Genomic DNA, 27953 nt, shown 5'->3' with positions numbered 1-27953 from the left:
CTGCTGGGAACGATGTTGTCCGAGTAGTACGCCACTTTTACAGACTGACAATAATACGCACAAAACCGAAGATAAAATCGATTTTAGAGTATATTTACTTATATATAAAGTGCAAGTGCTACCAAAAATTACAAGGTAGAGGCACTCTGATACAACCTGTATATCACATAAAGAAGGGCCTCATTCACATTATGGTACAATTGTTCAGGTAGTGGGACTCCTACACTCATAAAGCCTATGCACTAAGTGAAAGGACTGCCAAAAATTACAATGAACCGGCACTCCAATACACCCTTTATTACACATAAAGGAGGGCATCATACACACCCTTGGAAAATTATGATTGATGGCCTACTGGTGACCCTCAAAAACATTAGGAGCAAGGGCCTGCTGGTGACCCTCTAAATCATCAGGGGCGAGGGCCTGCTGCTAATCTGACCATCTAAAACATTAGGGGTGAGGGTCTGCTGCTGAGCTGACCATCTGAAACATTATGGGCAAAGGCCTGCCGGTGACCCTCTAAAACATTAGGGGTGGGGGTCTGCTGCTGAGCTGACCATCTAAAACAGTAGTGGCGAGGGCCTGGTGCTGATCTGACCCTCTAAAACATTAGGGGTGAGGGTCTGCTGCGGAGTTGACTCTCTAAAACATTAGGGGTGAGGGCCTGCTGCTGATCTGACCATCTAAAACATTAGGGGTGAGGGTCTGCTGCTGAGCTGACCTTCTAAAACATAGGGGCGAGGGCCTGCTGTTGATCTGACATTCTAAAACATTAGTGGTGAGGGTCTGCTGCTGAGGTGACCCTCTAAAACATTAGGGGCGAGTGTCTGCTGCTGATCTTACCATCTAAAACATTAGTGGCGAGGGCCTGCTGCTGATCTGACCATCTAAAACATTATGGACGAGGGCCTGCTGGTGACCCTCTAAAACATTAGGGGTGAGGGTCTGCTGCTGAGCTGACCCTCAAAAACATTAGGAGTGAGGGCAGCCTAATAAGCATGTTGATATGATGGAGGAGGAGGAGGAGGAGAAAAGGAAGATTGAACCATATACCCTTTTTTGTGGTGGAAGGGGTGCATTCAATACACCATAAAAGCCACATGTAAAGTGCCTTTATGTTCAGCCACTTTCCTCTGGTGGAGTAGAAAAGTCAGGGGCAATCCAGGCCTTGTTCATTTTGATAAGAGTCAACCTGTCAGCATTTTCAGTTGACAGGCGAATGCACTTATCAGTTATTATGCCCCCAGCAGCACTAAATACCCGCTCTGACAAAACGCTGGTTGCAGGGCAGGGCAGGCCAGCACCTCCAAGGCGCAGCTCGTGCCATGTGTCCAGCTTGGACTCCCAATAGTTGTAAGGCACAGAGGGATCACTGAGGACGCTGACACGGTCTGCTACGTACTCCTTCACCATCTTCCAAAACTTTTCCCTCCTTGTGACGCTAAGCTGCGCATCAGGGTGAGGGTGCTGGTGGGGTGTCATGAAACTGTCCCAGGCCTTGGAGAGTGTTGCTTCCTCTGTTGGAACTGCTGTGTGTTTCCCCCATCTCCCCTCCTCGGTTGCCCAAGAAACTATGTACTCTGCCGCCAGTGTTGCCAGCTGGAAATTTTTGGACCAATTTTTCCACAAGGACCTTCTGGTATCGCACCATTTTGCTAGTCCTCTCCACCACAGAAATGAGAGATGAGAATTTCTCTTTGTAGCTGGGGTCAAGAAGGGTAAACAACCAGTAATCGGTGTTGGCCATAATGCGTATAACGCGTGGTTCACGGGAAAGGCAGCATAACATAAAGTCAGCCATGTGTGCCAGAGTCCAACAGACAAGACTTTGCTGTCCTAATCAGGAGGATGACTCTCAATCTCCTCATCCTCTTCCTCCTCTTCGGCCCATCCACGCTGAACAGATGGAATAAACCTACTATGGGTACTACCCTCTGTAGCGGAGGCAACCATCTCATCATCATCATCCAATTTGCACTGAGAAGACGAACAGAGGGTGGTCTGGCTATCACCCTGTGTACTGTCTTCCCCCATTTCCACCTCTTCCACATGCAAAGCGTCCGCCTTCATTGTGAGCAGTGAGCATTTCAATAGATACAGAAGTGGGATGGTTATGCTGATAATAGCGGCATCGCCGCTCACCATCTGTGTTGATTCTTCAAATTTGCGTAAAACCTCACAGACATCCATGCCCACTCGTCGCTTGTGAAGAGCGGAAGCTGACTGGAAAGGCGACGACCATGTTGTAGCTGGTATTCCACTACTGCCCTCTGCTGCTCCCAAAGCCTGGCCAACATGTGGAACGTGGAGTTCCAGCGTGTGCTCACATCGCACAACAGTCAGTAAGCTGGCAATTACAAGTGCTGCTGCAGCATTGCCAGACTGCCGGCAGCTGTAGTTGACTTTCGCAAATGGGCACACACGTGGCGCACCTTCACCAGTAGCTTAGGCAAATTGGGGTAGGTTTTGAGAAACTGCTGAACCACTAAATTGAACACGTGGGTTGGTATGTGTGTGAGCTTGCCGAGCTCCAAAGCCGCAACCAAGTTACAGACATTATCAGCCACAACCATGGCTGGTTGTCGGTTGAGTTGCGAGAGCCACAGCTAAGTTTGGTCCCTTATACCCTGCCACAGCTCTGCGGCGGTGTGCTGTTTGTCACCTAAGCAAAATAGTTTCAGCACGGCCTGTTGCCGCTTCCCCACTACAGTGCTACACTGCTTCCATCTACTGACTGATGGCTGACTGGTACTGCAAGATAATATTTCAGAGGTGGAAGTAGAGGAGGAGGTGGAGGAGGAGAAGGGGGGGTTGCAGCCACTGGTGGCGAAAATCCTGATGAAAGTAGGGCCCTCAATCCTTGGCGTCGGTAGCACCTGTGCCATCCCAGAGTACGACTCGCCCCCGTCCTCCACAACGTTCACCCAGTGTGCGTCAGGTAAATGTAGCGTCCCTGGTCAAAAGCAGTTGTCCATGTGTCAGTCGTTAGGTGGACACTCCCAATAACTGCGTTGGTCAGGGCACGGGTGATGCTACGGGACACATGCTGGTGTACGGTGGGGGAGGCACACCGGGAAAAATTGTGGCGGCTGGGGACTGAGTAACGAGGGACGGCCGACGCCATCAGGCTGTGGAAGGCCTCAGTGTCCACAAGCCTAAATGGCAACATTTCCAGGGCCAGCAATTTGGAAAGGTGCGCTTAGTGCTATGGCCTGTGGATGGGTGACTGGGTATTTGTACTTTCGTTCAAAGCCCTGGGGTATGGATATCTGTACGCTGCGCTGGGATACAGAAGTGGATGTGCTAGCTGATGGTGCTTGCGAAGGTACAGGTGCGGGGCGGGAGGCATCCGGGCCTGCGTCTTGGACAGGGTATTGGCCAGAACGCAACACAGGGGAAGAGAAGGCAGTGGTTTAACCGCAGACACTGATTGTGGACCCAGGCGTTCGGCCCACCTATTAGGGTGCTTTGATGCCATGTGGCGGATCATGCTGGTGGTGGTGAGGTTGCTAGTGTTCATGCCCCTGCTCATTTTGGTACAGCACAGGTTGCAAATGACAATTATTTTATCGTCTGCACTTTCCACACAAAAAAAAGCGCCAGACTGCGGAACACCTACCCCTTAGCAAGGGAGATTGCCGCAAGGGGGTGCTCCGGGGAACAGTTGTCCTCGCTCGACTTGCCACCTTCCCAGGTTGGGTCAGTGATTTCATCGTCCACCACCTTCTCTTCCACTTCCTTACTCTGGTCATCCTCCTGACTTGTGCACCTAACAAGAACCTCACTTATTGACAAATGTGTCTCATCCTCATCATCAACCTCTAGAGACACTAATTGCCGTTGACTTATTGGCAACTGTGTCTCATCGTCATCATCCACCTTGTGAAACACTAATTGCCATTTTCCACCATCATCTTTTTCTGACTGTGGATGCTCAAGAGTTTGGGAATCAGGCAACAAGATCTACTCATTACCCTCTTCAAGCGGGCTTGGCGAGAGGCCCAAATCATGGCGCTGAAAAGAGCTCATCAGAATATCCGAGTGTGGGATCACTTGTTTGCCAAGACTCTTCATGGTGGGAGGACGGAGGATCAGGGTGAGGATTCTGTTGACCAGACTCTTGGCTACTGAGACTGGACTTTGTGGAAGACAGGGTGGTGCTTAACCGACTGGAAGCATTATCTGCTGCAATCCAACTGACCCCCTGGTCGCACTGGTGTGACTTCGAGAGTGGTGTCCTGCGCTGCCCTGCAAACTGGGACATGAAGCTAGGTATCGTGGATGAGTGTGTTTCTTGTGCTCTGGCAGCAGGCACAGTTTAGCCGCGTCCAGGGCCATGGCCTCTGCGTGCATCATCAGCAGCACAGCCACTTCCCCGTCCCTTACTGCTCGCCTTGAGCATGTTAAATTGTATATATGCTTGCAAGTATGTCACACGTACAGTAGGGCAGGTTTTGTAAGTGTATGCACAAATAAATTAGACTGAATGTCACAGATATTTAGGATGCGCAAACATTATACAGGAGATGTAGCGCAGGTAATGTCGCTGTCACCAGCGGCGAAAAATTAGACTGAATCTCACCGATATTTAGGATGCGCAAACGTTATACACGAGATTTAGCGCAGGTAATGCCACTGTCACCAGCAGCAAAAATCTTTTACTGAATGTCACAGATATTTAGGATGCGCAAACGTTATACAGGAGATGTAGTGCAGTTAATGTTGCTGTCACCAGCGGGGAAAAAATTTGACTGAATGTCACAGATATTTAGGATGCGTAAACGTTATACAGGAGATGTAGCGCGGGTAATGTCGCTGTCACCAGCCGCAAAAAAATTTGACTGAATGTCACAGATATTTAGGATGCGCAAATGTTATATAGGAGATGTAGCAGAAGTTGTGTCACTGTCACCAGCGGCCAAACAATTGCACGCAATTTAGTGCAGGTTGCGCTAATAATATATATTGTAGCCAGAGAAAAAAATTGTCCTTAAAAGGACTTTTGGGTCTCTAACACCTTTCAACACTAAACAATTCCTGTCCCAACACTATCTGTCTCTTCTGCTGCAGCTCTCCCTGACTAAGACTGAGCCGAACTACATGTCATCGGGTGCTTTATAGCACCCGATGACGCGCTCCGGCCAGCCAATCACTGTAATGCCAGTAACCAACATGGCTATGGCATTACAGTGAGGGCCAGTACATCCCGGCAAGTTTTTTTGGCTGCGTAGCAGCCAGCAAATGTGCGGGGAGGAGACTCGAGCATCGTGCTCGAACACACTCGGTGTTCGGCCGAACACCGCGATGTGTCAAGCATCGCGATGCTCGAGTGAAAATGGTGTTCGGCCAACACTAATTATAGGGCAATTTAAATCTTTTGACATGTTAAAAAATTATCGTTTACAGGCACTAGATTGTGGTGTCTAATAATGATCTGCCATCGGCAAACTACTATACAGCATGGGAACGAGCAGGGAGATCGCTGCATTTAATGTTCTAATATTCTTTCTGCATTCCATCTGCCGTCATTCAGTATGGAAGCCTCGTTTCTCCAGAGGAGAACAATCTACCCTAGTCATGTGATAGATACAGTACAGATATCAAACCTTTTGTCTTATAATGAATTGTGCACCTTTGTGATCATCACATAACCAGGACATGCTTTCATTCCACTTTAAAGGGCTTTAACAGGCTTCTTATTTTGATTACCTATCCTCAGGATAGCAACAAAGAAAAAGACTGGCATTCACTCTACAGAGTTGTCAACCAAAATTTTTATTTTTTCTGGACACCTTATCCCAAAATCATGGTTAGCCAACATTTTTTTATGGCCAAACTGGAAAACCATAAGAAATTATAAAAATTAACATGCATCAATGCAAAATGCTCAGACTGAACCAAAACGCTTCACATGTAATTTTCTCTATGTGACAATAAATTCAGATGCCTTCCCTAGATACGAACACTACGCCGATCAGTGGGGGCCTGACACCTCGCACCCCCACAATTAGCGGTTCCCTGCAGCCTCCAGCCCTGGGACTAACACTTTGAATGGAACAGGAAGCACAGCTCCATTCAACATAAAGTGACATTATCGGGTTAGTGTAGCTCATCTGCCATTGATTTCTATTGAAGCTGAACTGCAGTACCCCAGCACGGCCACTACACTTTGAACGGCGCTGTGCTTCCTGTTGCATTCATAGTGCTAGTTCCAGAGCTGGAGGCTGCAGGCAACAGCTGATCTGTGAGAGTGCGGGTTGCCCTGAGTATAGGTAATACATTTCAGGAGCCTGGAAAAACCCTTTAAATTAACAATAAATGATCCAATCAGAGATGTTAAAAAAACAACAAAGTTTCCTTCATTATGCAATGAATAACCATTTGCTGAAACTATAATACCCCTTTAACTTAGTTAATACCAATGGCAGTTCATAGAATATCACAGAAATCTGAAGTGTGTTTTATAGTGAATATAAAATATTCTTTGCGTTCTTTGCATTATATACTGTAAATAATTAATACTAAATTCAGACATTCATAAATTAAAACTTATACATTAAGATCGGCAAGACATGCAAAGCATTGTTTATGGAAAAAATAATGGAATCCAAAATGATGGAGGACCAAAGGCAATTGGCCCATTAGCCCTCACCATAATTCGTTCATGGCTGTTAAACGTTTAAGAGGGTTGTACCTTTGACACATTTTCAAGTCCCTTCTCCATAGGATAGGGAATAACTAATTTATTTTTGGGGGGTCTGACTGTTCCCGAGAACAGGGGTCTCGTTCCCCTGTCCTGATGGAGAGACAGGTTGACCATGCGCTCTACCACTCCATTCATTCTCTATCGGACCGCTGGAAACAGCCAAGGCCCATTCGTTGCATAAAATCAAATGGCTGCTTTGTACAGTAGAAGTATTATATTTGCAGCTGCAAATACTACAGTGCACTGCATGGGCTTCTACTGACTTGAGGATTTCCCACTCATTGATTTCTGCAATGCCTACAAAACATTTTTATTTTTTTCATTCCTGCTGGCTGTAAAACACGAGGCTCAAATGATAGCTTAGCAAATACATTTACATCTTAAGTCACAATGGGGAATTTCTCCATAGCCTTTTATGCATAGATTGTTCCTTCCACCAATTCTCAGCCCAGGATGGATTAGTCACTGTAGCGCTATAATGATTGATGGGTGATACACTAATTGATTTATTGGTTCAGTGCTTTATGTATGCATCTTTGGGCAACAAGTCAGTCTTCTGTTAATAATAGCAGTCAGGCCATAAAACACCAGCGGTTTTACACTCACTGCTATATAATATAATAATACAATGTATTATATGACATCTATATTATAAAACAGGCAGTGAATAAATTGTGTAAATGCTGTTTACTGTGACATTTTCTATCAACCCTTGAATATAGATGATTTTAGTCTCCATTGTAACATTTGTGTGCAGTTCATGCCAAATGCATCTCTGATATATGACATGACCACTGAGCATGATTGGAGTACAACGGTAATTAGCTCATCTATGACCAGAATGCATCAAAGGAACATATATCAATAGCTAAATTATTATTTCTCTGCTTTATTAGTGCAGAACAAGCAGTACAAAATACCAGTATGAGTTTGGTTAACCACAATCCCCAATTCTCCCATGTCGGGGGTTGTTTGATGACTCTCACATGGCAGAGCCGTTATTTGTACTTGTTCCTGCTTGTGAACTGGTTGACATGGGAGGATTGGCACATTAGGGTTAAAAGGGTTTTCTGAGACTTGTATACTGATGACCTATCTTCTGGATAGCTCATCAACAGGGACGTAGCAGAGGTAGCAGTTGCTACCGGGCCCAAGAGCCTGAGAGGGCCCAGAGACCCTTGTGCTGCATAAGAAGACAACAGTATTATAGAAAGTGCATGCTGGTCAAGTTATACCTCTGGTTGAAGGAAAGGAGTTAGGTCGAAAATTTCATATGAGGGGCCTGCCGTTTCAAATTTTGCTTCAGGCAGCATGAAGGCTATGTGCTTTCCTGCCCCTGGCCACAAAGCACTGAGGGTAGGAGGGCCCAAGCTGAACTCTTGCACCAAGGCCATGAGCCTTTAACTACACACCTGGTCATCAGTGTCTGATCGGTGGGGGTCCGACACCTGTGACCCCCATCTATTAGCTGTTTAAGAAGGTACCAGTGCTCCTGTAAGCACCACAGCCTTCTCCTTGCTCACCAAGCACAGCACCATACATTGAATAGCAGCTGTGTTTGGTATCACAGCTCAGCCTCTCACGTCAATGGGTCTAAGCTGATCTTAGGCCATGTGAATGATGAACATGAAGTCACATGGCCTAGGGAAAGCTAAAAGGAGGCAATGGCGTTACTGCTAGCTCTGCTGCCTTCTCAAACAGCTGATTGGCAGGGGTCTTGGGAGTCAGACCCTCACCAATCAGATATTCGGAAAACCACTTTAACTGCAACCAAACAAGAATTTTCCGTTTTAAAGTGGAGTAAGGTTTTAGAGGAGACTAACAAGAAGAAAAATGGTTCTTAGTGTACATTATAAAAGTGAAAGCTGTTTTCTTATAGCTCAACTCTACGCTGTGATATGATCATTACAGGCCCGAAGCCTTATGGTTTACTTATGAGAGAGTCTGACTGATGAAATGAGAGTGAGTCTTGATGGGCCAGATGGATGGGCCCGTGGCTGGATTGGTAAAGGGCAGAGAGCTCCAGTCCGACTCAGACGCCAGCAAGGTGGAGGTGGAGTACTGGTTTGGGCTGGTATCATCAAAGATGAGCTTGTGGGGCCTTTTCGGGTTGAGGATGGAGTCAAGCTCAACTCCCAGTCCTACTGCCAGTTTCTGGAAGACACCTTCTTCAAGCAGTGGTACAGGAAGAAGTCTGCATCCTTCAAGAAAAACATGATTTTCATGCAGGACAATGCTCCATCACACGCGTCCAAGTACTCCACAGCGTGGCTGGCAAGAAAGGGTATAAAAGAAGAAAATCTAATGACATGGCCTCCTTGTTCACCTGATCTGAACCCCATTGAGAACCTGTGGTCCATCATCAAATGTGAGATTTACAAGGAGGGAAAACAGTACACCTCTCTGAACAGTGTCTGGGAGGCTGTGGTTGCTGCTGGACGCAATGTTGATGGTGAACCGATCAAAACACTGACAGAATCCATGGATGGCAGGCTTTTGAGTGTCCTTGCAAAGAAAGGTGGCTATATTGGTCACTGATTTGTTTTTGTTTTGTTTTTGAATGTCAGAAATGTATATTTGTGAATGTTGAGATGTTATATTGGTTTCACTGGTAAAAATAAATAATTTAAATGGGTATATATTTGTTTTTTGTTAAGTTGCCTAATAATTATGCACAGTAATAGTCACCTGCACACACAGATATCCCCCTAAAATAGCTAAAACTAAAAACAAACTAAAAACTACTTCCAAAAATATTCAGCTTTGATATTAATGAGTTTTTTGGGTTCATTGAGAACATGGTTGTTGTTCAATAATAAAATTAATCCTCAAAAATACAACTTGCCTAATAATTCTGCACTCCCTGTATAGTGCTATACCCTTGAATTGATCCCTTGTGAACTTTACTGGCCATTAATGATGTGTTTATATGTGACGCCAATGTGTGTTGATATCTCTTATTTTTCTCTACTTTGCCTTTAAATGTTATTGCATGGTTGCCAACAGTCCCAAATTTGCAGAGACAGTCTAGGCAAGTTCAGCCAGTCCCAGACCAAAAAAGAGTAGGACTCATGTAAGTCCTGGTTGGGTTTGGGGCATTTCCATGGGTTAAATGTTCTGAATTTACCAACTACAATTTTATTAAGTGTGGTATTGTGATTTTTGCATGATATACCTAGTGAGGTCTTTGCAGACACAGTAGCATATCACTGCATATATACGGTACTGCTTGATAAGATGGAGCCAGACTATAAAATAAGGTGTTTTGGTGTGCCTTGTGGTCGAGGGTCTATAGTTGTGGAATTGTAGAGAACAGGTGCTAGGCAAGGAGTACATAGGACTGACGTTGCGATGGGCATCCAGAGGATATCTGCGCACAGAATAGCATTTATCTCTAAAAGGCAGTGTCCCCATTAATCCTGCTACGCAATAGCGGACCACTCCAAGAGCTCTGATAATCATCTCAGTAATATACACTCACCTAAAGAATTATTAGGAACACCTGTTCTATTTCTCATTAATGCAATTATATAGTCAACCAATCACATGGCAGTTGCTTCAATGCATTTAGGGGGGTGGTCCTGGTCAAGACAATCTCCTGAACTCCAAACTGAATGTCAGAATGGGAAAGAAAGGTGATTTAAGCAATTTTGAGCGTGGTATGGTTGTTGGTGCCAGACGGCCGGTCTGAGTATTTCACAATCTGCTCAGTTACTGGGATTTTCACGCACAACCATTTCTAGGGTTTACAAAGAATGGTGTGAAAAGGGAAAAACATCCAGTATGCGGCAGTCCGGTGGGCAAAAATTCCTTGTGGATGCTAGAGGTCAGAGGAGAATGGGCCGACTGATTCAAGCTGATAGAAGAGCAACGTTGACTGAAATAACCACTCGTTACAACCGAGGTAAGCAGCAAAGCATTTGTGAAGCCACAACACGCACAACCTTGAGGCGGATGGGCTACAACAGCAGAAGACCCCACTGGGTACCACTCATCTCCACTACAAAGAGGAAAAAGAGGCTACAATTTGCACGAGCTCACCAAAATTGGACTGTTGAAGACTGGAAAAATGTTGCCTGGTCTGATGAGTCTCGATTTCTGTTGAGACATTCAAAGGTAGAGTCCAAATTTGGCGTAAACAGAATGAGAACATGTATCCATCCTCTGATGGCTACTTCCAGCATGATAATGCACCATGTCACAAAGCTCGAATCATTTCAAATTGGTTTCTTGAACATGACAATGAGTTCACTGTACTAAAATGGCCCCAACAGTCACCAGATCTCAACCCAATAGAGCATCTTTGGGATGTGGTGGAACGGGAGCTTCGTGCCCTGGATGTGCATCCCTCAAATCTCCATCAACTGCAAGATGCTATCCTATCAATATGGGCCAACATTTCTAAAGAATGCTATCAGCACCTTGTTGAATCAATGCCATGTAGAATTAAGGCAGTTCTGAAGGCAAAAGGGGGTCCAACACCGTATTAGTATGGTGTTCCTAATAGTTCTTTAGGTGAGTGTATATGCTACAAATAGGGACCCAGCTAAAGTAGATGCAGAGGGAGTCGCTCCTAGCCAATGTACATCAGGGGGCTCAAAGACCCCTATGCCACAGAAGAAGGCACCAGTATTATAAATGGCACATGGTAGGTAGGAGGCTCTGTTAGAGATTCAGTATTGATGCCCAGGAATTACAACTTTGGCAACCAAGTGACATAATTTAATGTTACTCTAATAAACCTCATACATTACCATATTACATTTGTTCCCAGCGAAGTAGCAATTAACTGATATATTTGGGATTTACAACAAAGGAGAGAAAAGAGAAAAGAATGCGGCACTCACCAAAAAATACTCTTTGCAGCTTTATTTACATAAAAAGGTCAGCGCCATGCAGGCAAAACACAGCTAGAAGGCAAAAGCCGTTTCGCGCTTGTTGCGCTTTTTCAAGCTTGATGGCTTGAAAAAGCGCAACAAGCACAAAACGGCTGTTGCCTTCTAGCTGTGTTTTGCCCGCATGACGCTGATCTTTTTATGTGAATAAAGCTGCAAACAGTATTTTTTGGTGAGGACGGCATTCTTTTTTCTTTTCTCTCCTTTGTTGCAAATTCTACTTGTTTTTTATACTGAGCACCACCACTACTCGCATTCGATCAGTGCAGCACCAAATTAAATCCCACACCTAGAGCAGTGCTGACCGTATCCTCTACATATTAAATATTTGGGATTTATATTGTGCTTATGATGACTTTGTTTACTAGGACACTGAAGAGTTTTAGATTTGTGCTTATTACTCCTACTGGGAAATCTGGCCTTGGACATCTTAGCGCCTAAACTGGGCCAGAACGCATTTTGGCCATAATCTTACTGAGATTGATTTGGATCACACACAATGCTATTTACAGCGCACTAAGTCACTTTGCCCAATTCATTATTCATAAGCAGCTTTAAGCTGTCAACAAAATGTGTTTCTTATTCTGCGGGTCAGTAGTTCTCAGCTTTTGTGAATTTTACACACTTCCCCGCACACTACAGTAATAATGATTGTCCCAAAGAGAGCAACAAACGTAAAACCATACAATATAAAGGAACATATAAACGGGTTGAAGTGGATTTAAGTGTCCTAAAAATTTTATTTATTTTTTTTCCATTAAACTAATGTATGGTATTATGTCTCAGGGCTCCTTGGATCACTGAATCAATCTCAAACACCTGTAAGTAATAATTAGTTTGCCAGGTGAGCCCAGTTAAAGGAAAACTACTTAAGAAGGTTGTTCCACATTATTAAGCAGGCCAGAGGTTTCAAGCAATATGGGAAAGAAAAAGAATCTCTCTGCTGCTGAAAAGCGTCAAATAGTGCAATGCCTTGGACAAGGTTTGAAAACAATAGATATTTCACGAAAACTTAAAGGGGTTGTCCAGGTTCTGGCATAGCCCCTTCTTCAGCCAGGTAGCCCCTCTGAGGCCCCGATGCTCAACTCAGAGGGGCTACCTGGGTAAAGAAGGGGTTATGTCCAGGTTCTTATCTGAACCCAGACAACCCCTTTAGGCCTGATCATCGTACTGTGAAGAGATTTGTGATTGATTCAGAGCACAAACAGGTATTTGAAGCTGCTGGTACCTCTGGAGTCCCACAAACCTCAAGGTGCAGGATCCTCCAGAGGCTTGCAATTGTACATAAACCTACTATTCAGCCACCCCAACCAGTGCCACAGTTGCCACAGAAACAGATGCAGTGGGCCCAGACATACATGAAGACTAATTTTCAAACAGTCTTGTTTTACTGATAAGTGCCGTGCAACCCTGGATGGTCCAGATGGATGGAGTAGCAGATGGTTGGTGGATGGTGACCATATCCCAACAAGGCTTGACATCAGCAAGAAGGTGGTGGAGTCATGTTTTGGGCTGGAATTTTGGAGAGAGAGCTGGTAGGTCCCTTTAGGGTCCCTAAAGGTGTGAAAATTACCTTGACAAAGTATATAGGGGGTCATTTATTAAGACCGGTGTCTCAGATTCTGATGATGCCCTCCATCAGAATCCCCTAACAAATGAACATGATGTCAGACCCAGGGCCGTCTTTAATATTGATTGGACCCTGGGCAAGGATTTCCTTGGGCCCCCTGGATCCCGCCTTCCCACACCCTAGCATGCAATCACGCCCTCCACATGCAGTCTCATGATTGGTCCACACCCCTGCCTTGCAGCCTCACAGGAGTACAGGACCAGTATCTGCACACGTATGTATGGCATAATTGGGATGCACATCACACATGACATGACACGGGTGACACATTATTATTGCCACATGTGTCACATGCCACTACCGACTGTACAGCCGTTCAGAGTTCAGACAGTTCAGAGTTCCACTTCCTTCAGAAAAGCGAGCCTGCCGTGCACTCCAGCGACTTACAGATAGAGGCAGTGGCGTTGCTATGGCTGGTGTCACCCTTTGCTCAGGGGGGGCCCTCATGGTGTGGACTTGTCATTTTTTTCTAAGGAATATAGTTTAACCGTTTATGTTCAAAAGAGAAAAAAAGAGGTCACTAAGTCAGCTCCAATCAGATATCTGCATAGACCCAGAGTCTTGGTCTATGTGCATATATCTGATTGGAGCTGACTTCTTATTTTCTCTTTTGCACATAAATGGTTAAACTATTCCTTAGTGAAAATGACCAGTCCAGTCCACACCATGAGGGCCCCCCTGAGCAAAGATTAGTAAATGTGGCAGGTGGTGGTGGCCCCAGGCCACAGTTCAGCAGACAGAGAGAACTCCTTTGTCTCTCTTCTCTCTAATAATCCACCAGTAATTTAAATAACCCCATTAGTGGGGGATTATTATAGAGATAGGAGACAAAGGGTTTGGGTTCTCTCTGTCTGCTGAACTGTGGCCTGGCCTGGGGCCACCACTTGCCACATTTATTAATCTTTGCTCAGGGGGGCCCTCATGGTGTGGACTGGACTGGTCATTTTCACTAAGGAATAGTTTAACCATTTATGTGCAAAAGAGAAAATAAGAAGTCAGCTAGAGTCTGAGGAAGCTGAGAGAGAGACAGAGGCAAAGCTCAGAAAAGCAAGAGGTACTCAAGACAACAGAGGAGGTACTTGATAAAGATAAAACCAAGGATATACGCCAGAGCTAGGGTATTGGGCCTTGGAGAAGATTTTCTATGTTGCAGGATCAGTCAGGAATAGAGTGCAAGCCGCCTGTACTGCAAGTCCTGTGTTTAACACTCTGAAGTCACCTTGCTATACATATATTGCCTGCATCAACTGTATTGAAAATCAACTGTCTGCAAAGGAACTGCGTTTCCGTTAATGTCCCTATATGATGACTACTAAAGTTTGAGTTCTGCTTTAACATCACGTGGTTCCTCAGTTATTCCTGCTATCAGCAAACGGCGTGCCACCGTTTAATTGGCACTGGCGTCACGAACATTTCCTATCATCCCCTGCCCTTGCAGAGAGTCAGCCGTCTCAGGTTAGTGTCATGATTGCACTACAACACCCAGGAACACTATTAACCCTAACTTGAGTACGCTGCACCTCTCTTTTGGCGTCACGAACAGGATACGCACGCTTTCTAGTGCAAGAAGCGTGAACTTTGTGCCTTATACAGTTGCCCTGTGACCAAAGTGACAAATTGCCGGTTTTATTAAAGTGGACTTTGTGGACTGAAAATCATACCAAAAGTGTACCAAAAACCTCCAAAAAGCGCTGTGCAGTGTTGCGCTATCAAGAGGAAGAAAATCGCCACATCGGAGTGTGGTTTTGTGGACTTTTTATCATCCTGCTTGCTGTCAGTGAATAGACAGCGTTTCTCCCCAAAGATGGCCGCTGAGGCTACTGAAATAGCTGCTGCGTCATCTTCATCCCGAAAAGGCGGGAAAAATTGGCGCCTTTCTGAGGAAATAGCGGGAAGGAGTTCAAGGTCAGGCGCCACTGCTTATCTGGACATTTGCATGTCGGCCAGCATGGACTCCGCCTTCCATATACTGGAATACCTGGGGGGCGGCCTCCCAGTGCAATGGGAGGAGCTGGCTGATTTAATTGACGCGACCCTATCGCTCTCCAGAGAAGGATGGAGCATGTTGGAGAGTGAACAGAGCTTTGCTGCAACGTCCGCGCCTGAAATACCAGAGAGGACTGATATTGGTGTAGAGCCAGAGGAGGCTCCACCGGCCTACTCTCCGGGACCGGAGAAACCCGCCTGCCCGCCACGGGAGAAAGAACCAGAGCCCTGCTATGGCTCCTGGAGAGACTTCTTTCAGCCCTCTTTCAAGTGGTCTTCACTAATGGCAGAGATCCGGGAGGCCGCTATAAAGCGGAATACAAAGACTAAAATCTATTATGAGGAATTGACCAAGACTATCCATGAACGACACACCGACACCCAACCCCGCCTGGAAAGGAGAAAGGGGTTGGTGGTGTCCTTTGACAAAGCCCGTGGCTACGGGTTCATCCAAGATTATCTAACTGGCAGAGACTTATATGTTAACAGAAGATCTGTCAAGAGAGACTACCTCCCTTCCTATCAGCACAGCCTCCGCGAGGGAGAGGAAGTGGAGTTCACCCCTGCCGAGAGCCTGAGAGGCCCTTATGCAACTGCCGTGACCCGTCCCAAGCGAGAACCTGAGGACTGGGAGGCAGAAGAAGACTACTCTGGCTGCGAGCGGGAACCGGAACGCTCTCCAGAGCCGGCCCATCACGCCTTCCAGGAGCGGAGCTCCTTCATTGGGCCTAATGTCTTCTGGCAGCCAACCGTGTTGGAAAAATGGGTGAGCCCTTATCCTTCCCCCGAGCTGCCTCGTCGGGAGAAGACCATACAGGACCTGGAGAACTTAAAAGGACTTCGCGCTACCTTTGAGAACATCCGGAAGGGTCGGAGACCCGATGCGCCACCAGAACCTGCAGAGGCATCGTTGACTGTACCTGCGCCGGCGGCGCCAGCAGATGACAGAGACTCTGACACGGAGAGCATCGGTGAACAGATTGTCCGGCTGGAGGAGAAGTTGCGGGAGCTGCGCAAGATCGCGACCGCCAAGATCCGGACGCCGCCAAAGAAGGACGAGGTAAGGGTGCCTGTCACCACCCGTAAACCACCGTCTGCTAATGTTGCTCCGTCAAGGCCCCAAGGAAGACCCGTTATTCCTGTGAGTTGCTGCACCGAGCCCACCGGACCGCTTGCGGCGGCGGTACCAAATGCCTTACATCCCACAATTATCATGCCGGGACCAGTACGGTCCACCCAAGGGTTTACCTCTAGGTCCATGGGGCCAATACCTATTAGGGGCCCCTTTACCTTGCAGCTGCCCCCTGACACCGTTATGTGGGCACATCCTCCTGTAGAGGACTACTACAGGCCGTATTTGCCAGCAGAGCCAAGTGATTATGACATGCCACTGTGAATCAGCCTGCTAGGCCTTTGATTTATTTCACCAAAGAATGATGTTATTAACCCTTCCAGGACAGGAGTCCTATGTTTCCTGGTCGTTTGTTGCTGCTGCCAGTTTATCCACGGCTCAGTGGTAGGTGTTAACCACTGAAATTACAAGGTCAACAAAGCCAAGTTTGTTTCCAGGATCTCCTGCCTGCTTTTGCTATTTTCCACCACGTTGTGCCTGTTCCGTTGTTGCACCTTTTACCCTTACCCCCCTTTTCAGGTTGATCAGGGGTATTACAGCACTTGTTGTATATTATACAATTTTATTGTGCAACTTGATACTAAGGAACCGTGCCCGGAGACAGACTCAAAAGAACCTGAGCCTCTGAGATTTTTGCTCTTTTAAAAGGAAATGTGCCCAGAGATGGACTCCACCGCACGAGAGCCTCTGTGATTTAATAGGAAAATAACCTGGGTACGGACTCATGTTTGTTCTTTGAGCCTCCAAGAACTTTTATACTGTTTTATCTATTTTGCTGTTCTATTATGGACTTATTCATTGTCATGGACTATCCTGGTTATAATGTTACGCTGTGCCAGGTCAGCGCCCCAGTTCCATTCACTATCCTGAGAAGAAGAGAACGACGCCCCTTGTCACCACCCTTCACCTTTGCCAATTGGACCTGATATGAATGTAAATGCAGATGAATTACATATATGTATGCCTGCATGTCTCTTTTTCTGTTTCAGGTAGAGATTCCAGTTGGGCGAGCCCTGATCGAGTACGAGGTCGTACTCAGCTTAAAGCAGTGGGGTATGTAGTGTACGGGGACTGTAATGCCCGTCACTACAGAAGGGTCACTTGTGTGCTGTCGTCCCCCCTTATTTATGGGGAAGTTGGTATAAGTCATCTTTATAAAATGTAATGCTATGTATTTCCCTGTTACTGTGAAACTTGCATGTACAGGCCTGCTAGGGGTGTCATTTCAGCTCTTAGTCACTAGAGGGAGCTAGGGAGCCCTAGTTTATATAAGGCCCAGTCAGGGAAAGGAAAGTCAGTCTAGAGTCTAAAGTGGGAGTCTAGAGTTGTAGTTGGAGTCTGGAGTTGGAGACTAGACCATGTCAGAGTCCAGTCCAGGCCTGAAGCCTGCGGACCAGGAGAGGGTATTGCAGTCCCTGTAACCGGGTTCCAGATCCAAGGAGAAGGTTCCCCTCCTGAATTTATATATGCAGAAGCAGGAAGACCACTGTTAAACAGCCTGGGAGTTCAGAAGTTTCTAGAGTCTGAGGAAGCTGAGAGAGAGACAGAGGCAAAGCTCAGAAAAGCAAGAGGTACTCAAGACAACAGAGGAGGTACTTGATAAAGATAAAACCAAGGATATACGCCAGAGCTAGGGTATTGGGCCTTGGAGAAGATTTTCTATGTTCCAGGATCAGTCAGGAATAGAGTGCAAGCCGCCTGTACTGCAAGTCCTGTGTTTAACACTCTGAAGTCACCTTGCTATACATATATTGCCTGCATCAACTGTATTGAAAATCAACTGTCTGCAAAGGAACTGCGTTTCCGTTAATGTCCCTATATGATGACTACTAAAGTTTGAGTTCTGCTTTAACATCACGTGGTTCCTCAGTTATTCCTGCTATCAGCAAACGGCGTGCCACCGTTTAATTGGCACTGGCGTCACGAACATTTCCTATCATCCCCTGCCCTTGCAGAGAGTCAGCCGTCTCAGGTTAGTGTCATGATTGCACTACAACACCCAGGAACACTATTAACCCTAACTTGAGTACGCTGCAGATGATGTAGGGTGTAGTGGGTGGAGTCCACTGCTTGTCACATTAAAGCAGTGTGGGAGGAGTCAGTAAGGGGATGATGTAGGGTGTAGTGGGTGGAGTCCACTGCTTGTCACATTGAAGCAGTGTGGGAGGAGTCAGTAAGGGGATGATGTAGGGTGTAGTGGGTGGAGTCCACTGCTTGTCACATTGAAGCAGTGTGGGAGGAGTTAGTAAGGGGATGATGTAGGGTGTAGTGGGTAGAGTCCACTGCTTGTCACATTGAAGCAGTGTGGGAGGAGTCAGTAAGGGGATGATGTAGGGTGTAGTGGGTGGAGTCCACTGCTTGTCACATTGAAGCAGTGTGGGAGGAGTCAGTAAGGGGATGATGGAGGGTGTAGTGGGTGGAGTCCACTGCTTGTCACATTGAAGCAGTGTGGGAGGAGTCAGTAAGGGGATGATGTAGGGTGTAGTGGGTGGAGTCCACTGCTTGTCACATTGAAGCAGTGTGGGAGGAGTCAGTAAGGGGATGATGGAGGGTGTAGTGGGTGGAGTCCACTGCTTGTCACATTGAAGCAGTGTGGGAAAAAACATTAGGTGGAGTCATTAAGGGGATGATGGAGGGTGTAGTGGGCAGGGTTTATGGCCCAGGGAAGGGTGTAGTAGGCTTTTATATTTCTGGCTGATCTTGCAGGGCTCAGCACTATGGGAAGTCTTGTGGCTGCAGCTTATCTACGCCCACAACCTGGAAGTTTGAGTTGTAAACAATGGGGTGCAGCAGAAGCATGGAGATTGAAGGGAAGACTCAGGAAAAGTTGGCAGGTACACTACTATGTTCTTTAGGAGACTAGACGAGGTTTACACACCTAAATGACATTTTTATAAACCTGCACAACCCCTTCAAGTAACACGTGCGCCCTCATTTTGTACAATTTTGATAACGTTTCCTGACCACATTATACTGACGGCTGACTGTTGTGCCCATGTAATTTATGAAAGAGAATCTGTTGTGAGCAAACTGTATAGTATCGCCCACCACGAATGGAGAAAAGCATGTCCAGGCCCTTTGACGTGCTATATGCAATGCCATGCAAAGGTACTGTTTTTTTGCTTCATTGTGGTTGCAATGGTGTCTTCTTTTGCATACCAGGCGTCGGAAGGTCCAGACATGGTTTTCGTAGACTGAGGCCAGTACTGGTTGTGGGATGATCACTCAATATGAAAAGAGATTGCACTCCTGTGACACAAAGTATGAAATCCGAGCAGTTGAGCACACCATATTCCAACAGATGGCATCACAATAAATAATGACATCTTTATTCAATGCCGGGTTTTGACAAGTGTTTCCCCTTCGTTAGAAAGCAGATATTTATTCCAAGGAGCAGTATGCATGTCATTACTACCGTACATAAGCTTGCACGTCATGGTTTCCCCCACTCCTAATTCCTCTCCGTGATCATGCGTCCCCTGGAATAGCCGCTTGTCATTACTGTGCCGACATCTGTCAGAGACCTGGCATCCTCTAGTTTGTCTGGCTGCTGTTCTATAGATCCATGGCTTATCAGAAAGAATCTCATGAATAGACTGGCCCTTGATTCAAGTGATGCACATTCCTATACAGCTGGAATGACCATCAACATATAGCGCTCCACCAGAAAGCTTCTATACCGTACACCAGTGTCGGATTCTAGGCAGATGCTATGATTACATAATATAGTAAGAAAAAAAAACGAGCAGTGCTTATGAGTCCTGGTATTGCGGTATGCTGCATTGTCAGCCAAGGCTCAAATATTCCTAACTTTTACATTTTGCATTTGTTTTTCTTTTCAAAGTAGATTTCCATTTTTTAGTACGGTTAAATATTTAATGACATGCAAGTTTGCGGCGAGCAGAACAGTATTTATTTGAGAGGGAAGTGACTTGACAGTAAGATGCATTACATCACAGGATTATTGGTTTCAGAGAGGTTTCGTGAAAAGCGGAGATAAATTGAAACGTATCAGAGTTGACTTTTATTGCTTGATCTCTATGTAACAAAGTGAGATTATAATATTTATGTTCCTTTCTTGACACAAATGGTCACAATGCTAGAAGGAAACCGTGCACATCTCAAGCTAGTTGGTCTTCCAGGTTATGGAGTGACCTAGGTAATAGGCTTTATATCAACTGTGACAGTCTTTTGTTCACTGCAGATGCATCCAGGAACTATCGTTCTGTGATAACCATCCCCAGGCAAATACAGAAAATATGTACTTATGGTTTACGAGACATTTCGCTGAAGCCTCGGAAATCTAAGGGTGAGAATCTATACAATTGGAACAGAAGATCATTGCTCTGCCTTTTATGCCAATTTTAACCCTGCTAGCAAATGCCCCAAAACTGGCATAACAGCAAATCATCTGCTACATGCCCACACACACACAGCTCTCTATCATGGAAATGCAGATCGACAAAGTTACCACTAGACAGAGTACAAAAGCTGTTCTATGGCAAAACATCAATCGTCCCCAATGACATGCCATCCTTGTGCTTCCATACCTTTAGAAGTCTGACAGAAGGGAGAAAGGCAGCATGGCAAAGCTTCCGAATGGTCCAGTTTAGAGGCCGAGGAGCATCAGTTTGACTCATGACCCTTTGTAATATTCCACTGGGAAATTGAACATCAAATCTTGAGAGCTATCTAAAGAACAAAAGAGTCCTTGCAAATCTGACATCCCTTGCTCATCAACATGTCCACACCAGCTTTGTAGCAATTCTGTGCAGCTGATGCTCCCGGGAACTTGGAAGGCTGGAAAAGTGGATTTTCTTTTAGCTCCTGATCCTTCTTTAAAAAAAAAAAATCAACCTCCTTTCTTGAAGCAGCAATGCTCATGCATACCAAATGTGGCAGAATGGAAGCAATCAGCCTGCTGCTCAGGGGAGGGTTGCACTGTTTTAAAGGAAAGGGGTAGCCAGCATAAAAAAGGAATCTACCTCTCTCAGCCTTGTGTGTCTCTCCTTCACCCCCTCCTCCTCTCCTCCACTGTTTCTAGTTACACATGCTGTTTCTTTCACTTTACACACACGCCATTTATTCTGACTGTATCCCACTCCCTGGATTGCTCTTTATTTGTTGTCATATCTCCACTTCTTTCGCAGCATGCAGTGGATAGGATCCATCTCGTTTTTAACTGGGTTATGTTACGCATCTCATTAAGTAAATGAAAAGTATCTATTTACACGAATTAGAGCGAATGTAGATGTAGAGAACAGACTGTTTTAGGCTACTTTCACACTTGCAGCAGAGTGATCCGGCAAGCAGTTCCGTCGCCGGAACTGCCTGCTGGATCCGTCAAAACGTATCCTGATCCGCCTTACAAATGCATTGAAATACCGGATCCGTCTTTCCGGTGTCATCCGGAAAAACGGATCCGGCATTTATTTTTTTCACATTTTTTTTCGGTCTGCACATGCGCAGACCAGAAGGACGCATCCGGCATTGCGGTATTTTAAATGCCGGATCCGGCACTAATACATTCCTATGGAAAAAAATGCTGGATCCGGCATTCAGGCAAGTGTTCAGTTTTTTTGGACGGAGATAAAACCGCAGCATGCTACGTTATTATTTCCGTCCTGAACAGTCAAAAAGACTGAACTGAAGACGTCCTGACGCATCCTGAACGGATTGCTTTCTGTTCAGAATGCATGGGGATAAAACTGATCAGTTCTTTTCCGGTATTGAGCTCCTAGGACGGAACTCTATGCCGGAAAAGAAAAACGCTAGTGTGAAAAGTACCCTTATCTATCCTTTGTCTGTTTTATCTATCCACCTATCAATCTACCATGTGACCAATGCATAGATCAATCTATCTATCTATCAAGCTAATCTATCTCTATCTGCTTATCTTTTTTTCTATCTACCTTTTAATTAATCTACATTTGTGACCCATCTACCTTCTATCTAGTTAACTGATACAGTATCTATGTATCCACCTATCTATATATCTATCTATTGTATCTTCTATCTATCTATTTATCTATCTACCTATCTCATATCTATCTATCTATCTATCTATCTCATATCTATCCATCTATCTAATTATCTATCTATTTATCTATCTATCTATCTATCTATCTATCTATCTATCTATCTATCCATCTATCTAATTATCTATCTATCTATCTATCTATCTATCTATCTATCTATCTCATATCTATCTATCTATCTATCTCATATCTATCGATCTATCTATTGTGACACAGTCAGGAGTTGTGTCTGGCAAGGCAGGTATTTTCCTCCCAGCATGTGCGGCTGGGCTTGTTTCCAGCCTGGTGAGGTCAAATACCGGACCGGAGTTTAAGTGCCGGTATGGGTTTTGGCAGCACCTGGCTGTCCTTAAATAGGCAGCTGGGCTCAGCAGAGATGTCTCTGTTTTGGGGATCTGAGGCTTTGTGCAGTGCTGGAGGGCTGAGAGCCGCATACTGGGGAAACAGGCCCCCTAAAGCCTGCTGTGGACTACTGGAGGCAGAACTGCCAGTAAGATGACTTGTGTTATATGAACTTTCCATTGTGTGTGAATTACCACCAGGACTGCAAAGTTACGTGCTGTTTTGTGCAGTTGCCCCTGTGAATAAACACTGACGCTTTGAGTTAAGAACTTGTATTTTGCCTCTGTACTGCGCCCACTTACCCTATCTACCAGAGCGAAACCCCACACTATCTATCTATCTATCTATCTATCTATCTATCTATCTATCTATCTGTCTCATATCTATCTCTCTATGGGTGGATTTGGGGGAGGGGTAAATGCAGTGCCCCCCCCCCCCAGACAGTGTATTGTGCCTCCTTCCCTGTCTTTGAATTTAGTTGCATCCATGTCCTTAGCAGGGGCTTTTAAAAAAAACGAATCACGCAAAACAGCGCCTGTCATATAACATTTGAAATTCAGCACACTAGTGAGGGAAACATGGAGGGGGACATGAAGACGGAGGATCACATGACCCTAGATGGGGCCCTGGCTGGTGGGCTTGCTCACAATGCTTTGCATGCTTTTCACTCAGTCTGACAGCCAAACAGGAGGGAGGATATTGGCATATATTCCAGCATCACCAGCAGCCAGGGCCGGACTGGGGATAAAAACCAGCCCTGGAAAAAGTTGCACACCAGCCCCACAGCTTTGCGTCATTATTTACTTGTTTATAATAGGAGAAAGCATTCATTTTAAAACACGTGTGTAAACACGAATATGAACTTTGCCCCACGATAGCTCTTTTGTAGAACCCCCATAAAAACTTACAATTACTTGACTTGGCCCTTGGGGATCTCGGACACCACTTCAACACTTTGGCCGGGGGCTCGGCGCAACTGATGTTGTGTTTTATCCTAATGAGAAAGATTTCATAATAAGGATTTGGAGAAGGAGCAGAGGGATAGCAGAGCAGGGAGAGGCTGGTGCTGCTACTAGGGGGTCATACCATGGGGGAGTAATAAAGCTCACTATAATGCCCTCCCCCCCCAGTAGAAATAATTCTCCTTATAATATGCAAAACATACCCCTTTGTAATGCCCCCAGTTGAGCTAATGTTCCCATAATGTGCCAATATAAAATACCCCTTCTCAGTGCCCCCATAGATGACCCCCATAGTGCCCCCCCCCCTTCCCCATAGTACCCACCATAATGTGTCCCACTATAAAATGCCCCTATACAGAGCCCCCATATAAAATACCCCTTCTTTTTAGCCTCAGTAGATGCCCCTATAGTGCCCCCCAATAATCTGCAGTAAGATGTGCCCCCATAGATGCCCCCAATCATGTGCTAGTAATAAGAGCCCCCCCACCATCATGTGCCAGTAGCCAGAGCCCCCCATACCATGTGCCAGTAGCCAGAGCCCCCCCATATCATGTGCCAGTAGCCAGAGTGCCCCCATATCATGTGCCAGTAGCCCTCCCATATCATGTGCCAGTAGCCCCCCATATCATGTGCCAGTAGCCCCCCTTATCATGTGCCAGTAGCCCCCCTTATCATGTGCCAGTAGCCCCCCTTATGGGCCAGTAGCCCCCCTTATCATGTGCCAGTAGCCCCCTTATCATGTGCCAGCCCAGTAGTCCCCCCTTATCATGTGCCAGCCCAGTAGTCCCCCCTTATCATGTGCCAGCCCAGTAGTCCCCCCTTATCATGTGCCAGCCCAGTAGTCCCCCCTTATCATGTGCCAGCCCAGTAGTACCCCCTTATCATGTGCCAGCCCAGTAGTCCCCCCTTATCATGTGCCAGCCCAGTAGTCCCCTCTTATCATGTGCCAGCCCAGTAGTCCCCCCTTATCATGTGCCAGCCCAGTAGTCCCCCCTTATTAGGTGCCAGCCCAGTAGTCCCCCCTTATTAGGTGCCAGCCCAGTAGTCCCCCCTTATCATGTGCCAGCCCAGTAGCCCCCCTTATCATGTGCCAGTCCAGCCCAGTAGTCCCCCCTTATCATGTGCCAGCCCAGTAGCCCCCCTTATCATGTGCCAGCCCAGCCCAGTAGTCCCCCCCTTATCATGTGCCTGCCCAGTATTGTACCTATACAGATGACTATGGAGATGAGCGCTTCCACAATGGAGGCGCTCATCTCCTGCTCTGCCCTGCCGCCGGCCGCGGCCGCCCCCCACTTGTCACCAGGGCCGCGGCCTTGCGGCACTCAGGCCTGCCGGCCTACCGGCAGCGTATATTTTGCCACAGGTGCAGAGGTTTTGTCAAAAATGTGCAATTTTTTTTACAGTTAATAAGTGCGACTGTATAATAAACAGATTTAGGTGCATCGATAACAGCAGTGTATATCTTGATGCAGAGGGTAAGCAATTGAGCTTTTATTTCTCCAAAAACTTGTTGCAAATTTTCCTCATTTAATAATCACTGTACCAAATCTTTGACTCCTTGTTTAAATGTCTGGTAAACAAAATAAAAAACCCATGCCACATCATCCATGAGTCAGAATGTAGGTGATCTGTGCAAACTGAAGCAGTAGCACAGTCGACACCGGCCATCCGGCCTGTAGTAGTACCAGGCCACAGTTATTCCTCATTTCTGTTAGGTGACATATTGAGGACAAAGAGAATGATATTGTGGACTGGATGGCTCACTCCTCGTTTTGGTCACAGCAGAATGATGTTGATGTCACCTCTGAAACTGACACCATGGCTTTGCGCCAGGGTTCAGAGCATTCTTCCTACTCCTCCGTCTTTAGGCCCCAGAAAAGCTTTTCATTTGCATCATCTCTGTATTCACTACCCCTTCTCAGTGGGGCACCTTGTTTCCTCCTAAGAAGAGCCAACAACACCCCATGTGCTATGGAAGATACTCCAGATATTCTTTCTAAGTTGTGTGATAAACAGCAATGAGGAGGAAGTTCAGGCAGAGTGGGAGACCTGATGATTCAAATGCACTTGTAGCCATGGTGGTGGTTGTAGAGGCACTGGAATCCATGGTGACAGTGACACTCAGGGCAAATACAGAGGAGGAAATCATGAGTGGGGCCAAGGAGCCCATGATGACATATCACAGTCTGATAAAAGTGGCAGGGAGGGTAAGGATTATGATTATGTATTGGACATGACCTTGAAACCAGATCAGGGTGACATCAGAGGAGAAGCATGATGGCAAGCGGCAACTACAAGCAGAGTCAATGTACAGCCAAAATATCCAATAAAAACTATAAAGCCAGATAAGCTTCTTTGTGGTCAGCTTGGGAACAGATGATGTCACTGATAGTGTTTATACAGGCTCAAAATGTGTCAGACCTAAGCTTGGCTGCTGGTAGCTTTGTGCGCATATCTCCACAGTGCATGCAGACAAAATCACTGCTGCATGCAAGATCTGCAGGATGAAAATAAGCTGTGGGCCTATACACAAACATAGGCAACACAGCTCTATTGCAGCACATGCTGCAGCTTCAACAGATCCAGTGAGAAAACAGAATTGGCAGCAATTGGAACAAGACTGTCCTCCATCTCTGTGTCTTCTTTTTAGCAGCCAGGCCACATCCACCAGTAGTGTCCCTGGAATCATGATCATCAGTTACTGCTTCTCCCACTCAGACTCCTCTGCTGTATCATCAGTCATCCATAATGGAATATGTGTGGGGAAACAGCTATACGTGTACAGTAATCCGCTTGTGTGTATGCTGAACTTCCACTTTGCCAAGTTGCTGGTGGTGCACTTGAGCCGTACCAGGATTCCACTGCCTTTAGGGAACTGATGGTATTTGCTCAGCCTTGATGGAAGATAGCTAAGCACCATCATTTCTCAAAAAAAAGCCATCCTTGCCTTGCAGTCTCAGCCTAATGGAGAATAGAGAATTGTCACTGTGTGTTAAGGTGCATGCCATCATAGACCACTGGAGCTGCAATTATGGGCAGTACATGTCACAGTTGGTCACGGCAACTAAGACAGGTCCTATTGACACCTCCACATTTGTGTCGGTCTGATTTCCACACCAAGGGCTTAGCCTCCTCTGCCACGTCCACCTCAATGGACATCTTCCCATCCACAGAAACAGGGTACATCATTGCTCCCACTCCCCCTCCCCCTTCCATGTGCGTAAATTGAAGCATTGCCATGCTTCCTTAAAACTGATGAGCCCGGGTGAGAGAAACCACACAGTGGATCAGCTGCTAATCGACATCAAGCAGCCAATTTTCCACTCGATGTCTCCCCTCCAACTACAGCTGGGCAAGGTGGTCAGCGACAATCATAAAAACATTGGGGGAGGTTTATCAAATGGGTGTAAAGTAGAACTGGCTTAGTTGCCCATAGCAACCAATCAGATTCCACCTTTCATTTTCCAAAGGAGCTCTGAAAAATGAAAGGTGGACTCTGATTGGTTGCTATGGGCAACTAAGCCAGTTCTACTTTACACCAGTTTGATAAATCTTCCACATTGTGGTTGCACTGGATTTGGGTGAAATAACACATGTTCCCTGCATGACACATGTGATAAACTTAATGATGCAACACTTTTTTTTTTAAAGTATTGTCGCTTGCAGAAAATGCTGGCCATGTCCAGGAGACTGTGTGCACATATCAAATGTTCTTATGTGGCTAAGAAGTCCCTCCTAGATTTGCAGCGATTTTGCCCCACTTAATCTGCTACATTCCAACTCGAATTCTACCTTGCATATGCTGGATGAGCAACATAAAGTGGTCAATGATTACATCATGCACGAGACCACCACAACAAGGGAGCATGTGTTTTTTTAGCTCAGTAGTAAGTTCATCAGGCATGCATGCTTCTTACTCAGGCCCTTCGAAGAAGCCACCATATTTGTGAGTAGGGGCAACTGCATCATCAACCATGTCATCCCTCTTATATTTACTGTATTTTAGAGCAAACACTAACACTGATGCAACAAGGGATGGTGGAAGAAGAAAAGCTTTCACATCTTGCTTGCAGCCCTGTAGCTGTTGGGGACCCCCGGATGAGGGTGATAAAGATGATGATGATGACACTGGTCATGACCAGCCAATGCAGTGGGGGGGAACCTGAAAAAACTAGGTCCTCTGGCATTCTGGCAAGCATGGCAGGCTGCATGCCTGGTTGTTTACATGCTGACAAATGTATTGTTAGCATCAATCATAGCAT

General features: G+C 46.0%; 1 protein-coding gene across 1 annotated transcript in view; it reads right to left on the bottom strand.

Moving 5' to 3' along the window:
• TRPM3 (transient receptor potential cation channel subfamily M member 3) overlaps window positions 1–27667 on the bottom strand; it is a 550448-nt gene extending 522781 nt beyond the window's left edge. The window contains exons 1-2 of the mRNA XM_040419752.1: window positions 27609–27667; window positions 20900–21008 (exon numbers count right to left, since the gene is read on the bottom strand). Of these exons, the coding sequence (XP_040275686.1) occupies window positions 20900–21008; window positions 27609–27667 (168 nt within the window). The remainder of the gene's footprint in view (window positions 1–20899; window positions 21009–27608) is intronic.
• Between the last annotated feature and the right edge of the window lie 286 nt (window positions 27668–27953).

Source organism: Bufo bufo, chromosome 2 (assembly GCF_905171765.1).
Source record: "Bufo bufo chromosome 2, aBufBuf1.1, whole genome shotgun sequence".
Taxonomy (NCBI): domain Eukaryota; kingdom Metazoa; phylum Chordata; class Amphibia; order Anura; family Bufonidae; genus Bufo; species Bufo bufo.
This window is presented reverse-complemented; position numbering and strand designations above follow the sequence as displayed.